At 41.6% G+C, this 20,988-nt stretch overlaps 1 protein-coding gene across 2 annotated transcripts in view; it reads left to right on the forward strand.

Moving 5' to 3' along the window:
* The window catches only part of LOC143299752 (Fanconi anemia group D2 protein-like), a 62,004-nt gene that overhangs the window by 26,082 nt on the left and 14,934 nt on the right, over positions 1-20,988 (forward strand). For both annotated transcript variants that reach the window (XM_076613138.1, XM_076613137.1), the window contains exons 17-32: positions 596-706; positions 1,788-1,837; positions 2,247-2,306; positions 2,667-2,826; positions 3,474-3,547; positions 4,041-4,181; positions 6,624-6,730; positions 8,228-8,343; positions 11,727-11,835; positions 12,614-12,731; positions 13,290-13,368; positions 13,698-13,780; positions 16,039-16,120; positions 17,090-17,209; positions 18,192-18,323; positions 19,363-19,481. In XM_076613138.1, coding sequence (XP_076469253.1) covers positions 596-706; positions 1,788-1,837; positions 2,247-2,306; positions 2,667-2,826; positions 3,474-3,547; positions 4,041-4,181; positions 6,624-6,730; positions 8,228-8,343; positions 11,727-11,835; positions 12,614-12,731; positions 13,290-13,368; positions 13,698-13,780; positions 16,039-16,120; positions 17,090-17,209; positions 18,192-18,323; positions 19,363-19,481 — 1,661 coding nt within the window. The remainder of the gene's footprint in view (positions 1-595; positions 707-1,787; positions 1,838-2,246; positions 2,307-2,666; positions 2,827-3,473; positions 3,548-4,040; positions 4,182-6,623; positions 6,731-8,227; positions 8,344-11,726; positions 11,836-12,613; positions 12,732-13,289; positions 13,369-13,697; positions 13,781-16,038; positions 16,121-17,089; positions 17,210-18,191; positions 18,324-19,362; positions 19,482-20,988) is intronic.

Here is a 20,988-nt window from a genome sequence, read left to right on the forward strand (position 1 = left end):
GCATGAAAATAGGAAAAATTCAGTTCTTTCCAGTCATCTTGTTTAAAACAATATTGCACCTCTGGGATGGTCACCAAAAAAAAAAAAAAAAAAAAAAAAAAAGAAGCCTAATTATATGCAAACTGCATTTACTGTTATATTTATATTTTTTTGTATTCTCTAAACTTGGCACTCTAATCAACAAGAGCAGTCATTATTATCATTTTTTGTTCAAACAGGAACTTCTTTTGCTAAGCATGGAAGTTTTATTTATTTTGCAAACGTTTTGGTGCAGATAGTAAGAAGGGACATTACTCTGTAATTAATGCTAGGGGACTTAATTTGCTTTAAACTGATTTTTCTCATCTTAAACATTACATTTTGAAATAATACTCAATACATAAAAAGCTTGGATTTTTTTTAAAAAGTGTATCACAAGTGAGTCTTGAAGGCCTTGCCTCTCTTGTTATTTATGTTAAACATTCAAATCTGCAAATGAACACTTTAAATCAATTCTTGATATGTGAAAATTGACACTTCAACCAGATGTCTACAGTCAGTTGTATGTGTGACAGGCCTTCAAAAACAGAATTCTTCTTCCTTGGTCTGGTTACAGCGGCTGCTCGACTTCCAGCAGCAGAGCTTGTCACTGCTGGCCATGCGCAAACTGTTTGGAATGCTGGCTCGTCTGGCCTTCAGTGCCAGCCAGGACATTGCCTTGATTCAGGTAACGAGCCTGTGACACGTTAATTACCTGTCAATGTAGCTGTCGTTTCAATCGTTGGCCTTCTACGTTATCTTTCATTTTACTGTGTTTTAATAGATTTACTTATTTGATTGTGTTGATTTATTGTTTTATTTCATTTTATGTTAATGTTATGTTTACATAAACCTAGGCTCTCTAGAAGGCCTGAAGAGTGCGTTGGGTTTATACATGGGTGAGGTATTTTTCTTGATGGGTTTTTTTTGTTTTTGTTTTTTTTGGGTTTTTTTAACACAGATGAGGTGGAGCATATATAGATCAGTCCACACGCATTTACACCTTGAAACTGAAACTGTCTGGGGAGTTGTTTTTTTTTTTTTGTTTGTTTGGTTTTTTTTTGGTTTTTTTTTAATCTGCACGTTTAATGTTGCATCCTTCAGATTGTTAACAATTTTTATGCCTCTATCACTGTGTCCATCAAACAGCCGTCTCTTTGAATTCCTCAGTACAAAAGAGACTTCATTACTGATTTAGTAATCTGAAGCAAAATACCCCAAAGCATTATCAGAAAGAGGCAGGATACATGCGTGCAAATGCGGTTGTGTGCCTTTATTTGTAGACTGATCAGATGTTCATGAATCATTTTATACACTAACTTGGGGCAGTGAATATAACTGGATCTTTCAGTTTCAGAAATATTGTTTTAGTGTGTTACTGTATTGATACGTTTAACGGTTAACTCTCTCCATACGAACGGCGAAAGAGACAACGTTAACAGCGTTTCACCCCAGTTATCATCATCAAAATATTGCAAGCGGAAGGCTCTTATACTGAAGAGGCGAATGTTGACAAAGAATACCACAATTCTGACGACGGAAGCTAAAGGTTGGGTCATCCAGACACCCACTGGACATCTGAGGGGTCTGTGTAGAGGAGAAGAGAGGACTGGCCGTACTGAGTGAGTTAATTATTGTTTTAATGACACATACTTAACCGTGACCCACTAGTGCAGACTCCGGCAGGGGTCTGACATTCCTGTCCTGTGCAGTGTTTGTGTCACGGTGAGAGAGAGAGGATCAGTGTAAAGTGATGCCAAACTTTTCAGGATGACCTGCACATGGTGATTCGGAAGCTCGTCTCAAGCATGGATACAAAGTAAGTGAAGGGTTCCGAGGCCTGACTTCAGTAAAATGCACTTTAGTTGACTAGTCTGTGTGCTTGTGATTGTGTTTATCACTTTGTTTATGCCTGCATACAATTATGTGTGTGTGTGTGTGTTTGCATTCTGTGAGTGTGTGTGTGTGCGTACATGCATACATTCTCAGCACATGCGTGTGCATGCTTAAATGTTCTCATCTTGTGTGAATTTGACGTCGAAACTATGTATGTGTGTGTGAGCATGTGTGTGTGTGTGTGTGTGTGTGTATGTCTATGCGCTTCACTGACTGGGTTTTGACCCTGTCACAGTTTCTTTTTCAATAATTTTGCACTATGATTTTAACAGAAAGCCTGATGGAGATGAGAGACACCTGTGGGTTTGTGACTACTTTATTCTGTATTGCAGGTACCTTTGTCGCGGTGTGGTGGGAGGGGTGATGATGGTGTGGGGAATGGGCAGTACCAGGTGAGTGGTGTTTCATGGATTGCGTACCTGTATCTTTTTCTGTTCTTTTTTCTATGCGGAAGTTCTGGCATCAAGAAAAGAAAAAAAAAGATACTCTAACACGGTGCTTTGGAATCCCTTGGAGTCTTGTATTATTTAAAACATGAAAAAACATCTATGATAAGAGTTTATATTTTACGTAAATAGTATCTGAAATAACAGTGGCGTGGATTTGATCTAATCAAGTAAAAGCTTGGTCTGTGACCAAAGATAGGCAGTATATGAGTATGAATGATAATAATGATAAAGGCGAGATGGGGCTGAAGATGGAGGAGCAGACAATAAGAGAGAGAGGATGTTGTGACATGATCACCTGTACAGTGGGCAGGAAGCAGAACTGAGCGAGTCACGCCTGAACGAAGTGGTGAGTCTGCTGACCATGATTCGAAGCGGCAGCAGTCGACGCTCTGAGGCTGCAGCACTGTTTCTGGACGAGCTGGCGGCGATGGTATCCCACGGCAACCTGCACAAGAAAGTGGAGGTCAGAACACACACAGGCAATTGGAGTGCTCGGAACAAATGCTTACAGTCAGGGAAACAATTAAGCGCACACGCACACAGACCCACGCACGCACGCACTCGCACACACACACACACACACACACACACACACACCAACCCAGAACATACAGGCACACACATGGGCACACACACTTGTGCACGTCTGGCAAGTGTGCAGATAAAATCTGTTAATCTATGTGTTCATTTTGTGCGTATTTCAGTTTGTTCTGCACATGAGCATAGATGCATGCTTTTGAAATTTTATAAGTTTCATAGTCTACTGGACTGATTTAAAGATTTTACTGATTATAGTTTATATTGGTGCTCATTGACAGATTTCTGCATGTGTGTGTGTGTGCATGCATGCATGTGTGAATGCGTGGATGAGTTGAATTCATGTTGTTTTTTCAATCTGCATGTCTTTGAACTTTATTTTCTTGAAGTACAATTTAACTACAAATATTTTACTGTGACTCGCTAGTGTAGACTTTCTTTTCTGCGATATCTTTGAATTTTATTTTCTTGGATTACAATTTCTGCCCATATAAAAATGCCAGTTAATGTTCAGATATATTTATTTAGTGATTGATTACAGTATGACACAAAGGATATTATGCATTGTTTCAGACATGGATCTTGGAGAATATGACGGACATGTTTCAAGAAAATTTTGTTGTGGATATTGAAGAGGAAAACACAAGGTAATTCGTGTGTGTGTGTTCATGCATGTGTGTGTGTTTGTGTTTTCTTGTTTTTATGCTTGTGTATGTGTCTGCATGAATGTGTGTGCGATTGGGCATGTGTTGGTTTGTGTATGCATGTTTGTGTGTGTATGTGTGTGTGGGGTGTGCAGATTGATTGGTGTGCTTGTGTTTGTATATAAGTACCTATTTCCATGGGCATTTGTGCACAGGTACATATGATTTGCATTTATAAAATAAAATGAATTCTTGGATATATACATGTGGGGGAGAAAGGTAGTGTGTGTTTCATGTACACATGAACTAATGAAAATGGAAATTTTAATGGATCCTCAAATGTGTGCATATAGATACATACATGTGTGTGTGTGTGTGAGATATATCATGCATTCTTGTAAACATGAGCTGTGAAGATGTGTCTTACAAAAACAAACCAAAAAATGTCAGGAGCTTAACATCTAGTTGTTGATTTTTCCCCCCCTTCCGTTTCCAGTGTTGTTGGCATTCCCATGTCGCCACAGTTCTGTTTGAACGACAAGGAAGAGAGCAGCATTGTCATCAACCTTCTGCCACAGGTGGCCAAAGAGATCATGGAGGCAAAGTCGTCGTCATCCTCCTCCTCCACAACTAGCAGGTGAGGAAGACTTTCGAGACAACATGTTCATAGGATCGTAGTAACGTTTAGGTCACCATTCAGGAGTTGGAAGGTGTTGCTTTGCTTTGGGCAAGCCGCTGTGGTGCAAGACCTCTTATATGAATTTCTCTTACTTAACTCACTCAGTACGGCCAGTCCTCTCTTCTCCTCTACACAGACCCCTCGGATGTCCAGTGGGTGTCTCAATGACCCAACCTTTAGCTTCCGTCGTCAGAATTGCGGTATTCTTTGTCAACATTCACGTCTTTAGTTTAAGAGCCTTCCGCTTGCAATATTTTGATGATGGTAATTGGGGTGAAACGCTGTTAACGTCGTCTCTTTCGCCGTTCGTATGGAAAGAGTTAAGAAGATAAAGTATTCTGTGATCTGCTGTCTGAATAGGCACAAGGCTGTATGTTTGCAGACGTATTGGATGTAACATTAATGACAGCAATGTGCTGTGTTTTGTAGTCAGAACATGGTGTACTGTGTTGTGTTAGTGAATAAGAATAAGAATTCAAGTCTCTGCATTTTGCAGGTTGAATTTGAACTGAAATATTTGCAGACATATTGGACATAACATTAATGAGAGCAATGTGCTGTGTTGTGTAGTCAGAACATGGTGTGTTGTGTTGTGCAGTCAGAACATGGTGTGTTCTGTTTTGTGTTGTGTTGTGTAGTCAGAACATGGTGTGTTGTGTTGTGTAGTCAGAACATGGTGTGTTGTGTTGTGCAGTCAGAACATGGTGTGTTCTGTTTTGTGTTGTGTTGTGTAGTCAGAACATGGTGTGTTGTGTTGTGTAGTCAGAACATGGTGTGTTGTGTTGTGTAGTCAGAACATGGTGTGTTGTGTTCTGTAGTCAGAACATGGTGTGTTGTGTTGTGTAGTCAGAACATGGTGTGTTGTGCAGTCAGAACATGGTGTGTTGTGTTGTGTAGTCAGAACATGGTGTGTTGTGCAGTCAGTGGTGTGTTGTGTTGTGTAGTCAGAACATGGTGTGTCGTGTTGTGTTGTGTAGTCAGAACATGGTGTGTTGTGCAGTCAGAACATGGTGTGCTGTGTTGTGAAGTCAGAACATGGTGTGCTGTGTTGTGAAGTCAGAACATGGTGTGTTGTGCAGTCAGAACATGGTGTGTTGTGTTGTGAAGTCAGAACATCATGTGCTGTGTTGTGTAGTCAGAACATGGTGTGTTGTGAAGTCCGAACATAGTGTGTTGTGAAGTCAGAACATAGTGTGCTGTGTTGTGCAGTCAGAACATGGTGTGTTGTGTTGTGTAGTCAGAACATGGTGTGTTGTGCAGTCAGAACATGCTGTGTTGTGAAGTCAGAACATAGTGTGCTGTGTTGTGTAGTCAGAACATGGTGCGTTGAGTTGTGTTGTGTAGTCAGAACACGGTGTGTCGCGTTGTGTTGTGTAGTCAGAGCATGGTGTGTTGCATTGTGTTGTGTAGTCAGAACATGGTGTGTTGAGTTGTGTTGTGTAGTCAGAACACGGTGTGTTGCGTTGTGTTGTGTAGTCAGAACATGGTGTGTTGCATTGTGTTGTGTAGTCAGAACATGGTGTGTTGTGTTGTGTAGTCAGAACATGGTGTGCTGTGTTGTGCAGTCAGAACATGGTGTGCTGTGTTGTGAAGTCAGATCATGGTGTGCTGTGTTGTGCAGTCAGAACACGGTGTGTTGTGTTGTCAGAACATGGTGTGTTGTGTTGTGCAGTCAGAACACAGTGTGTTGTGTTGTCAGAACATGGTGTGTTGTGTTGTGCTGTCAGAACATGGTGTGTTGTGTTGTGCTGTCAGAACATGCTGTGTTGTGTTGTGTTGTGTAGTCAGAACATGGTGTGCTGTGTTGTGCAGTCAGAACATGGTGTGTTGTGTTGTGCAGTCAGAACATGGTGTGTTGTGTTGTGTAGTCAGAACATGGTGTGCTGTGTTGTGCTGTCAGAACATGGTGTGTTGTGTTGTGTAGTCAGAACATGGTGTGTTGTGTTGTGTAGTCAGAACATGGTGTGCTGTGTTGTGCAGTCAGAACATGGTGTGTCGTATTGTGCAGTCAGAACATGGTGTGTCGTGTTGTGTAGTCAGAACATGGTGTGTCGTGTTGTGCAGTCAGAACATGGTGTGTCGTATTGTGCAGTCAGAACATGGTGTGTCGTGTTGTGCAGTCAGAACATGCTGTGTTGTGCAGTCAGAACATGGTGTGTTGTGTTGTGCAGTCAGAACATGGTGTGTTGTGTTGTGCAGTCAGAACATGGTGTGTTGTGTTGTGCAGTCAGAACATGCTGTGTTGTTCAGTCAGAACATGGTGTGTTGTGTTGTGTTGTGTTGTGCAGTCAGAACATTGTGTGTTGTGTTGTGTAGTCAGAACATGGTGTGTTGTGTTGTGCAGTCAGAACATGGTGTGTTGTGTTGTGCAGTCAGAACATGGTGTGTCATGTTGTGCAGTCAGAACATGGTGTACTCGGTGTGCCTGTCGCCACATTTCCGTCTGGTGCAGACTGGTGAGAGACAACTTCAGGAGGGAAACATGGAAGGCATTGATGCTCTTCTGGGTAAGCATTTCTTCCTCACATATACCTGCGAAATACTCTTAATGTTCAGTGAATCTTGCACATGTCGACAGTCTGATGTGACTGAAGAGTGACATTCAGTGTGTGTCCGCTGTGTGTGTGTGAGAGAGAGTGTGCTTGTGTTTGTGTGTGAATGTGTTCGTTCATTCTTCAGTTTCACAGCATTCTACTTTCAGTGATAATGGAAAAATGATAGAAGGGATATGTGTTTGTGAGTGAGTTTGCATGTGTGTGTGTGTGTGTCTGCAGGCTTTTACATGTATGATTTCATCTCTGCCTTTCGCTTTGCACCAGAAAGTCATCTTTTCCAAATCTGTAAGCACTCTCCGTTTCTTAATTTTGCAACACCACCCCATGTCTGCCGACTCCCTTTGCATGTATGAAGTATGAGAGGAGGGGGGGGAGAGAGAGAGGTTGTGAGTGGTTCATGTAATTTGTTATATTTTTTTTTAATGTAAAGCGCCGTAAGTTCTTAGAAATGACACAGTACAAATGTTCATTATTATCATTATTATTATTGTGATGACTGTATTTCCTTGCCATGAAAGCAGCCATGTTCTGTTTTGGAGGGTATGTGTTTGTGAAGCTGTGTGTTGTGTGTTGGCAAGGAGTAAGGTGGGAGAATAGTAAGGACACTTGTTTGCCAATGGTGATGGTCTGAGTTTGAATCAAACTGAGCTTTTCATCATTCTCATGATACTGTAAACCTAGCTTCTGTGTGCAGCATGCACTTGCTTGGCACACTGAAAAAGAGCCCATGACAACAAAGGTATTGTCCTCTGGCAAAATTCTGTAAAAGTAATCCACTCTTAACAGGTACACAAATATATACATGCATTCACTCAAGGCCATCTGCAGATGGAAAATGAATTGTTTTAGGACAGAATATGTCAGTAATGTTTCTTGCATCTGTGGTGCTCACATAACAGCCAATCATATACCAACTTGTGGAATGTTAAAGTCTCACATCCCTGAACTGAAATCACCTTCAGTGTTGACGATCTTCAGCAGTCCATTGCTAATGTATGACTTTTTCAACTCCTTGTTAAATAGTCCAGTTGGTTCGCTGTTATACTTAGTTTTTCATTAGAAATATGTTTATATTGTTATGGTTTTTTGTTGGTTTTTTTTGCTTTTGTTTTTGTTTTAACAAAACTTAAATCAATTATTTTCTATATGTAACACACACACACACACACACACACACACACACACACACACACACTTTCACTTACTCGCATGCATATCAGAAATCCCCCCCCACCCCACCCCCACCCCCTTTCCTCCCACTCGATTTTTTTCTTACCCTCATCTAATATCACTTACAGTGAAAAGACGTTAAACTAAAGAACGAACGAATGACAAGCGCTTTGGGTTATGCTGCTGTCAGGCATCTGTCTAGGAGAGGATGTGTAAGGTATATGGACTGGTCTGAACGCAGTGACGCCTCCTCCTGAAACTGGAACTGCATGTTGGCAGGCTGTCCCCTGTACCTACCAGAGGAAGCGGTGTACACCAAGCTGGAGTCGTTGTCTGACAGGGAGAAGGACGTCCTCTGCACCTCCCTCTTCCACGGTCTGAACTGGTTCAGAGAGGTATCGTCATATTGGGGGTGGGGGGGGGGGGGGGGGGGAGTGTGTGAGGGTGACATTCTCTGCTCCTCTTTTCATTGTCTGAACTGGTTCAGAGAGGTATCGTCATATTGTGGGTGGGTGGGTGTGTTTGGGGGAAGGGTGTGTGTGTGTGGGGGGGGGGGGGTGATATTCTCTGCATCTCTTTTTACTGTCTGAACTGATTCAGAGAGGTATGGTCATAATATTGTTGTGGGTGTGGGTGTGTGTGTGTGTGAGGGGGGGACAGGGGTGGGGGTGACTGTGTGAGGGTGACATTCTCTGCTCCTCTTTTCTGAACTGGTTCAGAGAGGTATCATCATATTGTGGGTGGGTGTGTGGGGGTGTGTTTGTATGTGTATGATTGATTATGTGTGCTTGTGCATATGTATGTGAGAGTGTGTGTGTTTGCGTGAGTTTGTATGTGTATGTCTGTGTGTATGCATGTGTGTGTAGTTTTTATATCATTTCATCTGTTGTTTGTTGTTGTTTTTACTTTAAGGTAAACATATATTCTCTGTTGTTGTGGTTTTTTTGTTGTTGTTGTTGTGGGTTTTTTTTATCTTTCTTTAGTTTAAAAATACACTTTTTTTCTTTTCTTTTTTTAATGTCAAGATCATGTTTTCTATATTTCACTGTGCGTGTTGTGTTTGTGGACAGCTGCATGTCTCTGACCAGTGTCAGTATCTCTTAGTTTCATTCCTTCTTTCTTCACTTGTAATGGGTTCCATTTACCTTCTTTACCAACCTGGTATCACTGAGTATCATTCCTTCTTTCTTCACTTGTAATGGGTTCCATTTACCTTCTTTACCAACCTGGTATCACTGAGTATCATTCCTTCTTTCTTCACTTGTAATGGGTTCCATTTACCTTCTTTACCAACCTGGTATCACTGAGTTTCATTCCTTCTTTCTTCACTTGTAATGGGTTCCATTTACCTTCTTTACCAACCTGGTATCACTAAGTTTCATTCCTTCTTTCTTCACTTGTAATGGGTTCCGTTTACCTTCTTTACCAACCTGGTATCACATAGTTTCATTCCTTCTTTCTTCACTTGTAATGGGTTCCATTTACCTTCTTTACCAACCTGGTATCACTTAGTTTCATTCCTTCTTTCTTCACTTGTAATGGGTTCCATTTACCTTCTTTACCAACCTGGTATCACTTTAGTTTCATTCCTTCTTTCTTCACTTGTAATGGGTTCCATTTACCTTCTTTACCAACCTGGTATCACTTAGTTTCATTCCTTCTTTCTTCACTTGTAATGGGTTCCATTTACCTTCTTTACCAACCTGGTATCACTTAGTTTCATTCCTTCTTTCTTCACTTGTAATGGGTTCCATTTACCTTCTTTACCAACCTGGTATCACTTAGTTTCATTCCTTCTTTCTTCACTTGTAATGGGTTCCATTTACCTTCTTTACCAACCTGGTATCACTAAGTTTCATTCTTCTTTCTTCACTTGTAATGGGTTCCATTTACCTTCTTTACCAACCTGGTATCACTTAGTTTCATTCCTTCTTTCTTCACTTGTAATGGGTTCCATTTACCTTCTTTACCAACCTGGTATCACTTAGTTTCATTCCTTCTTTCTTCACTTGTAATGGGTTCCATTTACCTTCTTTACCAACCTGGTATCACTAAGTTTCATTTCTTCTTTCTTCACTTGTAATGGGTTCCATTTACCTTCTTTACCAACCTGGTATCACTTAGTTTCATTCCTTCTTTCTTCACTTGTAATGGGTTCCATTTACCTTCTTTACCAACCTGGTATCACAAAGTTTCATTCCTTCTTTCTTCACTTGTAATGGGTTCCATTTACCTTCTTTACCAACCTGGTATCACTTAGTTTCATTCCTTCTTTCTTCACTTGTAATGGGTTCCATTTACCTTCTTTACCAACCTGGTATCACTTTAGTTTCATTCCTTCTTTCTTCACTTGTAATGGGTTCCATTTACCTTCTTTACCAACCTGGTATCACTTAGTTTCATTCCTTCTTTCTTCACTTGTAATGGGTTCCATTTACCTTCTTTACCAACCTGGTATCACTAAGTTTCATTTCTTCTTTCTTCACTTGTAATGGGTTCCATTTACCTTCTTTACCAACCTGGTATCACTTAGTTTCATTCCTTCTTTCTTCACTTGTAATGGGTTCCGTTTACCTTCTTTACCAACCTGGTATCACAAAGTTTCATTCCTTCTTTCTTCACTTGTAATGGGTTCCATTTACCTTCTTTACCAACCTGGTATCACTTAGTATCATTCCTTCTTTCTTCACTTGTAATGGGTTCCATTTATCTTCTTTACCAACCTGGTATCACTTAGTTTCATTTCTTCTTTCTTCACTTGTAATGGGTTCCATTTACCTTCTTTACCAACCTGGTATCACTAAGTTTCATTTCTTCTTTCTTCACTTGTAATGGGTTCCATTTACCTTCTTTACCAACCTGGTATCACTTAGTTTCATTCCTTCTTTCTTCACTTGTAATGGGTTCCATTTACCTTCTTTACCAACCTGGTATCACTTAGTATCATTCCTTCTTTCTTCACTTGTAATGGGTTCCATTTACCTTCTTTACCAACCTGGTATCACTTAGTATCATTCCTTCTTTCTTCACTTGTAATGGGTTCCATTTACCTTCTTTACCAACCTGGTATCACTTAGTATCATTCCTTCTTTCTTTACTTGTAATGGGTTCCGTTTACCTTCTTTACCAACCTGGTATCACTTAGTATCATTCCTTCTTTCTTCACTTGTAATGGGTTCCATTTACCTTCTTTACCAACCTGGTATCACTTAGTTTCATTCCTTCTTTCTTCACTTGTAATGGGTTCCATTTACCTTCTTTACCAACCTGCCACTCTGATCCAGCCCTCCCCTCGCCCCTCTGGCCATTTTTGTTTTTTCAAATTGAAAATTAATTGAAAATTAACGCCAAAGAATCGATAGACAGATAGAAAATGCGAAAAAAACTTAGCCATAGAAGTGCACAGGAACAGGTGTCGAGATGGCTGCCGGAAAAAGAGGGCGCTAGCCAGGGGGACAAAGGGGACATTACCTACTTCCAGGAGGTTATCAGCCGTAGTACTTTCGTTTTCTCCACATAGGCGGATAGTAGTTTGCACAGTACAGGAATGTCAGAGCCCTGCCGGAGTCTGCACTAGTTGGGTCACGGTAAGTATGTTATTTAAACGTAATTTTAGATAGAAAATTTCCTTTCTGCATCAAAAATGCGCACAAATAAGAAATATTCTCTGTGCGTACACATCTGTTGGGACACAGAACTTGTGGAATCAGTTTTTCCACCTATGATTTTGATTTGGATTTGTTGCATCTAAACATTACAGCCTTCCTTTGTTGTGCAGATTGTGAACGCCTTTGCCAGTCAGTCAGACACAGAGATGAAAGGCAAGGTGATTGAGAGGCTGCACGACATCACACACCTGACACAGGTGTTGGCCAAATGTCTGGCAGGTAAGATACACTGAATGGTGTCACCTGTGGACACACTGTCCAGGGCTCTGTCATATAGCAGCAGTACTTTTTTTTTTCTTTTCTTTTTTTTCTCACTTGTGAGCACAATTTTACTTCAGATTAAAGGCAGTGTTTTTAGTTTTTTGTTTTTTTCGTTTATAATCACAAGTCCTATCTTCCCCCCCGCACCCCCCCACCCCCCGCATCTCTCTCTCTCTCTCTCCGTCTTGTTTGTACCTCATCCAAACTAAAGTCACATTTTTCTGGGCATTGATAAAAGTTTTAACAAGTTCCGTTCTTTCTCTTTTTCTCTCTCTCTCTCTCTCTCTCTGTCTTGAATCCAAATCCAAATCTGAATCTCTCTCTCTGTCTTTCTGCCTCTTAAATTCAGACACTGAACGTACAGGATCACAGTCATTTATTGGTCACTATGGAAGATGTTGACTTTTGGTTGAGATGTATTGTGCATGTGCATGCACAAATCGAATGACTGAGCACATGTGTGTGTGCGCGCGCACGTGTGTGTTTCTTCTTCTTCTTCTTCATTCGAGAGCTGCAACTCCCACGTTCATTCATATGTACACGAGTGGGCTTTTACATGTATGACCGTTTTTACCCCGCCATGTAGGCAGCCATACTCTGTTTTCAGGGGTGTGTGTGTTTGAATGAGTTTGTAAGATGAAGTATGCATGACGGACGGACGTTCAGCATTGTAACAGGTCAGGAAGCATTCAGCAGTGAAACATTTCTGAGTCATCTGTGTCCATGTTTTGTGCAGCTCATCCCAAGTACAGCCCCAGCTTGCTGGGCCTTGGTGGAGAAGACGTCAAACAGACGTCCGCTGCCAGTACATCTAAAGGGAAAGGCACCGGGGACAAGAAGAGAGGCCGCAAGAGGTGAGAGAAATACAGGGTCCTTTTTTTTTTCACTTTTTTTTGGTTTTATTCAAAGATTGCATAGTGCAAGGAACAAAGCACGCTTGACGAACAGTTAGCATTAACGATTAACGAACATTAACAATAGCAGGGTAGAAAAGGAAAAAAAAAAGGACAAAAAAGAAAGACAGGATTTGATTTCGTTCATTTTAACCTGTGTGTGTGTCTGTGTGGAAGGGGGGGGGGGGTTGCATATGTGTGTGTGTGTGTGTTAGGTATTATAAATGTGCATGTGTAATATTTCTTTTTTTCCATTTTTTCCCTGTTGTTTTTATATCCCTTTTTTTTTAAAAATCCATTTGAATTATCTCCACTGTGTGTGGTTCCTCTTTTTTGTGATTTTTATTTTGTAGCTTTATTCTTATGTTACCGATGGGGGGTTAAAAAAAAACAACAGCTCTGACCCTAGCTTGCTGTTTTCTCTCAAGTTTTCTGCAGCATTAAAAAATCATTTCATAGGGTTATGTTTGCAGAAGAATCCCTATCTCCATATCTGTCCTGAACGTACTGTGTCTACAGAAAGCATGCTGAGAAAGAGAACGAGTCAACACAAAGCGAAGTGGACACTACTCAGAACGTGACTACACAGAGTGAAAAGGTGAGACTTACCTCCCTTTCTCATCTGGTGCATGTAGGTTATAGGCATAGCTATGTTGATTCTGCTTGCTATTTAACCGACTGAAGATTCATACCGGATTTTCTCTCTGTATGTATTCGTTCAAGAAGAAGCTTTCTTCAGAACATCCGAGGGACTTGCTCAGTCAACATGCAGTGCATTCTATCCATTTTCTTACCATCATGGACGCACATTTATGTGCTATCAGAAACCCTGCAGAAGTCAGTTTGCGTAGGAAACGTGACAAAGACTGATCTGATCATGATGAAAGGTGTAGAGCTGTGTTCAAAGTGGTGTGTTGTCTGTGACAGCAAAGCACACAGGACGGAGACGACGAGGATGACAGAACCTCTGCTGATGGCGCAGACTTGTCTGCCTTCGCCCACTGCTTCAGGTCTGTAGTCAGCAAGACTGCTTTTGTTGTTGGGGCTGCCTCTCTCATTACTGTTATTGCTGTTACATTACAAGACTGCTTTTGTTGTTGGGGCTGCCTCTCTCATTATTGTCATTGCTGTTACATTACAAGACTGCTTTTGTTGTTGGGGCTGCCTCCCTCATTATTGTTATTGCTGTTACATTACAAGACTGTTTTTGTTGTTGGGGCTGCCTCCCTCATTATTGTTATTGCTGTTACATTACAAGACTGCTTTTGTTTGGGGGGCTGCCTCCCTCATTATTGTTATTGCTGTTACATTACAAGACTGTTTTTGTTGCTGGGGCTGCCTCTCTCATTATTGTTATTGCTGTTACATTACAAGACTGCTTTTGTTTGGGGGCTGCCTCCCTCATTATTGTTATTGCTGTTACATTACAAGACTGCTTTTGTTGTTGGGGCTGCCTCCCTCATTATTGTTATTGCTGTTACATTACAAGACTGCTTTTGTTGTTGGGGCTGCCTCCCTCATTATTGTTATTGCTGTTACATTACAAGACTGCTTTTGTTGTTGGGGGCTGCCTCCCTCATTATTGTTATTGCTGTTACATTAATCGGTACTGTAATCATTAACATTGATATTATTGTTATTGTTATTATTAGCAAGGAAAACCTTCTCCCATTGTCACACCATTGTGCCTCAGGTTTTGAAATTAATGCAGGCAAAAGGTAGTAGTTCAGTCCATCATGATGAATATGTATTATCTGATACATGTGTAAATTATGCTAATTGACTGTTTAAAAAAGAATGGGTTTGTTATTCCATGATGAAGACAGCCTTTCAGTACACAGAGTGCTTTTTTGTTGTTGCTTTCTTTTGGGTTTTTTTTTTTTCCTGTCGAATCCTTGCTGTTAGTTTCTTTTCTGTCGTATGGTTGATTCACTGGTTCTCTGATTTGTCGGTACAGTCATATACACCTTATCTTTATGACTTTTGTTAACTCACTCAGGACAAGTTTTCTCCCTTGCTTTTCCCCACAGACGGCCCATTTGTAGGGGTTTGGAAAAAAATTACAAAAAATACAAAATACTGTGTAAGAAAATGAAACTTTCAGAACTGGTTTATTACGTATTGAGCTATTACATATAAAAAAAAATAAAATTTCTCATTTTATTTTTACAGTTTTGCCATATGTAGGAAATAATGCCAATTTTTCACCCCGAATCACCATACCCATGCTTGCTTTCTCCATTAAATTCACTTTCTTCTTCGTCATCATCCACCTCTTCAATGTCCGACCCTTCAGTTTCTAGCATTTCAAGTACTTCGGCAACCCTAAAACATTGCCGTCACTGCCTGGTTCGCTTCACAACATTCTGAGAAGAGGCCGCTTTGCTAACAGGCTGGCACGCGAGCAGACGACCGGTCAGTGACTTTGTCAGCGTGTGTGCGAGACAGGCCACACATCCCAGACTAACCAGTCATACTATTCGATTGTGGAGTGACCCAGAATAGCGCACTCTGCTTGGCTAATCACAAAATCACATGTACAGCGCATGATGGACTTTTACTTTCGGAGAATGCTATTCCATTCCTTCGTCCGAAACCGAATACGTTTTGTGTAGGAATGCGTGAGCATTCCTTCGTCCGGAAAGAGTTAATGTAAAGACAAAGTTAAAGAAAATAAAAGTAAATACAGGCTTTCAGGGAAGACGGTTACGGTGGGTGTGAGAGTATGTTCTTCCTACCCACTGGTCAAAATGTTGCACCTGTTCAGATCTGAACTTTCTGCAGGATAGTTCAAAGCAAGTTGCTCTGTCTTCTACTTCATTCATTGGCAGTGACTCACACTTTCACTTGTATACATGAGTGGGTTTTTACATGATTGGCCGGTTTTTACCACACTCTGTTTTTGGAGGGTGCCTGCTGGGTGTGTTTTTGTCTCCATAACCCACCAAATGCTGACATGGATTACAGTATATTTAATGTGTGTATTTGATCTTCTGTATGTGTATACACATGAAAGGGGTTCAGGCACTTTCAGGTCTGCACATCTGTTGACCTGGGAAATTGGGAAAAAATCTCCACCCTTCACCCACCATGTGATTCAAACCCCCGGGACCCTCAAGATTGAAAGTCCAACGCTTTAAACACTCATCTGTTTCGTCCCTCATTTGCTCTTGTTATTTCAGCAAGCCATTTTGGCATTCTGTGTGTTTATTCAGCATAGTTTTAGGAGGGACTGTCGCTTTCTGATGAAAGTTGTTGTGAACTGCAGGGAACTGGATCTGGAGGTGTTCAGCATTCTGCACTCAGGGCCCATCACCCAGGCTTCCCTCGACACAGACCTTCACACTACGGTAGAGTTACAGTTCCTTGTTGACACAGAGTTGGACAGAATCAGTAATGAATTATGATTAAAAAAAAAAAAAAAGAAAAGGAAGAAGTCTGCTGTTGTATACCATGATTTAAGCACATATGGCTTTCTCTGTCTGATTATATATTTTTGAAATTATTTTTTATTTGTTTAATTTTTCAGACGTTAAAATAACAGATGTGATACTCTTTGCAGAGATACCGTTTGGTGGCCTGTCCATTTGGTTGCCTGTCATATTTGACAACATTAACTTGTACAGCTTCATTTGTCTCTCTCTCTCTCTCTATATATATATATATATGTGTGTGTGTGTGTGTGAACAAAATCCAAGCAAATTAGATTTTGGTCCTGTATCTTAAATAAGTATTCACTTCCGTTTACAAGGAAACGTTGCGTATGTGAGTGAAACATTGCTCTGTCAGCAAATGAGTACTGTTTCAAAGAAAAACTGAAAAGATTATGGTTTTAAAGTTACCACAGTCAGGACCACTCAGAAAAGAGGTGAACCAGACTACCCAGCCAGTACTGACAATGTACAGAGAAAAGATTGTTGTTTTCTTGTTAGTGGACGAGACAGGTGTTGTTCAGCAGGCAAGACAGGTGTTGTTCAGCAGGCAAGACAGGTGTTGTTTTGTTAATAGGGGGCAGGACATGTGTTTTGATATTACTGGGCAAGACAGGTGTTGATTAGAAGGCAAGACAGGTGTTGTTTTGTTAATATTTGTGGGCAAGACAGGTGTTTTTTGTTGTTTTTTTGTTAGTAGGTGATACAGGTGTTGTTTTGTCGTCAGCAGGCAAGAGAGGTGTTCTTTTGTTGTTTGCAGGCAAGACAGGTGTTGTTTTGTCGTTAGTGGGTGTGATAGCTGTTTGGTTATTAGCTGATGAGACAGGTGTTGTTTTGTGGTCAGCGGGCGAGACAGGTGTTGTAAGAAAGGTGTTGTTTTGTGGTCAGCGGGCGAGACAGGTTCAGATCCAGACGCCACAGCTGCAGTTTCTGATGGAGGACCTGGTGAAGAAACTGAACCACTCCCTCATCGCCACGGCCTCCAAGCGACGTGCTTTTCCTGGAAAAGTGAGAACGCTTTCTCAATTTTTACATTTTTTGTTTTCATTTCATCATATTGTTGCCTTACAATCCTTCTTTTTGTTTGCTTTCCCAGTTGTACTAATTTTTTTACTCACTTGTGTAAACAAAGTGAGTCTATGTTTTAACCCGGTGTTCGGTTGTCTGTGTGTGTCTGTGTCTGTGTGTCTGTGTCCGTGGTAAACTTTAACATTAACATTTTCTCTGCATATACTTTGTCAGTTGACACCAAATTAGGCATAAAAATAGGAAAAATTCAGTTTTTTGTTCAAACAAGAACTTCTTTTGCTAAGCATGGACGTTTTATTTATTTTGCAAACGTTTTGGTGCAGATAGTAAAAAAGGGAAATTACTCTGTAATTAATGCTAGGGGACTTGATTTGCTTTAAACTGACCTTTCTCATCTTAAACATTACATTTTGACATTATACTCAATACATAAAAAGCTTGGATTTTTTTTTAAGTGTATGCTTGTGACTGTGAGAGTTGCAGCCCCTGAACACAGAAAGAAAGAAAGGAAAGTATGAGAGAGAGATTTTGTGTGTGTATGTATGTGTGTATGGGGTGTGTTTGTGTGCCGGTGTGGGTGCTTCATATACAGGTTCACATGTGTGTGTATTCAGGTATACTTGTTGATTAAATGAGTCTGCGTAACTGGTGTAAACTTGTACAGCTTTCTGTGTGATAATCCCCCAGCGCCCCCCTGCCCCTGCCCCCACCCCCCACACCCCCGTTTCCCACCCTCTCCCTTTTTACCTGAATCTCTGTACATTTTTGCCTTTTGCCTTAATCTGTACTGAAGCATTTCCATTCATGCATATGTGTGTATTTGTATGTGTGTGTGTGTGAGAATGTATGTATGTGCCTCTGTGTGGGCATGTGTGTGCGCTTGCATGTATGTGTGTGTGTGTGTGCGCGTGTGTGTGTGTGTGTGTGTGTGTGTGCGTGTGTGTGTGTGTCCCCTCCACAGACAAAGAGCGGAGGGGGGAAGCCCAAGTTCAGTAACCTGGACCAGCAGAAGCCGCAGCAGGTGGCGGTGTTCATGGTGGACCTCTTACCTGCCCTCTGCACCCACCTGGAGGCCACCAGTGCCTTCTTCCAGGTAACGCCTGTCCTCCCTTCCTCCTTCACTCTCTCATCCTTTCTTCTTCTTCTTCTTCTGCGTTTGTGGGCTGCAACTCCCACATTCACTCGTATGTACACGAGTGGGCTTTTACATGTATGACCATTTTCACCCCACTATGTAGGCAGCCATACTCCGCTTTCAGGGGTGAGCATGCTGGGTATGTTTTTGTGTTTCCATAACCCACCAAACGCTGACCCTTGCTCTTTGGTTGTGTGTGGTTTGAAAACCGTTATCAACACCATTTTTGTTCCTGTGACTGTTGCTGTTGTAACTGTTGATGTTTTCACTGATGATGTCACTGTTGATGTCACTGTTGCTGTTGTCACTGTGACTTGTTGTTACTGTGACTTGTTGTCGTTGTTGTCACTGTGACTGTTGTTGTTGTTGTCACTGTGGCTATTGCTGTCACTGTTGTTGTCACTGTGACTTGTTGTTATCACTGTTGTTGTCTCTGTGACTGTTGTTATCACTGTTGTTCAATGACTTTTGTTGTTATCACTGTTGTCACTGTGTTGTTGTCACTGTGACTTGTTATCACTATTGTTGTCACTGTGACTGTTGTTGTCACTGTTGTTGTCTCTGTGACTGTTGTTATCACTGTTGTTGTCTCTGTGACTGTTGTTATCACTGTTGTTGTCTCTGTGACTGTTGTTATCACTGTTGTTGTCACTGTGACTGTTGTTATCACTGTGGTCACTGTGACTGTTGTTGTCACTGTTGTTCAGTGACTGTTGTTGTTATCACTGTGGTCACTGTGACTGTTGTTGTCACTGTGACTGTTGTTGTCACTGTGACTTGTTATCACTGTTGTTGTCTCTGTGACTGTTGTTGTCACTGTTGTTCAGTGACTGTTGTTGTTATCACTGTTGTTGTCACTGTGACTGTTGTTGTCACTGTTGTTCAATGACTGTTGTTGTTATCACTGTTGTTCAGTGACTGTTGTTGTTATCACTGTTGTTGTCACTGTGACTGTTGTTTCTGTGGCTCTTGGTGTCAGTGTTGGTGCTGTGTGCAGACACTGATAGCAGACAACGACGGAGTGATGGACGGCCCAGGCAGTCACTCCCCAGAGGCGCTGCGCATGGCATCATGTCTGCACCTCCTGCTGCACGCCCTTATTGCCGTCTTCTCCTGGTCAGTCTGTGCTCTGGGGGCTGGCTGTCTGTCTCTCTGTCTGTCTGTCTGCCTTTGTGCTGTCTGTCTCTCTCTGTCTGTCTGCCTTTGTGCTGTCTGTGTCTCTTTCTCTGTCTGCCTTTGTGCTGTCTGTCTCTCTCTGTCTGTCTGCCTTTGTGCTGTCTCTGTCTCTGTCTGTCTGTCTCTGTCTGCCTTTGTGCTGTCTGTCTGTCCCTCTGTTTGCCTTTGTGCGGTCTGTCTGTCCCTCTGTCTGCCTTTGTGCTGTCTGTCCCTCTCTGTCTGCCTTTGTGCTGTCTGTGTCTCTGTCTCTGTCTGCCTTTGTGCTGTCTGTCTGTCTCTCTGTCTGTCTGCCTTTGTGCTGTCTGTCTGTCTCTCTCTGTCTGCCTTTGTGCTGTCTGTCTGTCTCTGTCTGTCTGCCTTTGTGCTGTCTGTCTGTCTCTCTCTGTCTGCCTTTGTGCTGTCTGTCTGTCTGCCTTTGTGCTGTCTGTCTGTCTCTCTGTCTGTCTGCCTTTGTGCTGTCTGTCTGTCTCTCTCTGTCTGCCTCTCTCTGTCTGCCTTTGTGCTGTCTGTCTGTCCCTCTCTGTCTGCCTTTGTGCTGTCTGTCTCTCTGTGTCTGCCTTTGTGCTGTCTGTCTGTCTCTCTGTCTGTCTGCCTTTGTGCTGTCTGTCTGTCTCTGTCTGTCTGCCTTTGTGCTGTCTGTCTCTCTCTGTCTGCCTTTGTGCTGTCTGTCTGTCTCTCTCTGTCTGCCTTTGTGCTGTCTGTCTGTCTCTGTCTGTCTGCCTTTGTGCTGTCTCTCTCTGTCTGCCTTTGTGCTGTCTGTCTGCCTTTGTGCTGTCTGTGTCTCTCTCTGTCTGCCTTTGTGCTGTCTGTCTGTCTCTGTCTGTCTGCCTTTGTGCTGTCTGTCTGCCTTTGTGCTGTCTGTGTCTCTCTCTGTCTGCCTTTGTGCTGTCTGTCTGTCTCTCTCTGTCTGCCTTTGTGCTGTCTGTGTCTCTGTCTGTCTGCCTTTGTGCTGTCTGTCTGTCTCTCTCTGTCTGCCTTTGTTCGGTCTGTTTGTCTTTCTGTCTGTTGGGTTTGTTTTTGTGTGTACTATTTTTAAGGCATGTTTTTGTTTTTTTAATTTTTATTTTTATTTTTTTAGGAATACTGTCCCAGGCTATGTCAAATAGCATTTATTCATTTATATATCTGTTTTTTAGGAATGGTTTCGCTTTTCTGAGTGTTGTCCCAGGCTAAGTAATATTATAGCAAACAGCTTTTTTTTTTTTTCAATGAATTTTGTTCTGTGCTACATAGTCGAGTGTCAAACCGCATTTATTTATCTATATATTGTATTTTATTTATTTTATTCTACTTTATTTTTTCAGGTATCACAGATTGACATAAGTTACCATTTACAGCTTAGTCTTTTGTGAAGGACTATGACTCTCAAACTAGGAGTTAAAATTGCACTGGCTCTTAGTGCTGCAGCCTTGTGGGCTAGTTGGCCTTTGGGAACCATCCCAACGCC

Source organism: Babylonia areolata, chromosome 25 (assembly GCF_041734735.1).
Source record: "Babylonia areolata isolate BAREFJ2019XMU chromosome 25, ASM4173473v1, whole genome shotgun sequence".
NCBI lineage: Eukaryota > Metazoa > Mollusca > Gastropoda > Neogastropoda > Buccinidae > Babylonia > Babylonia areolata.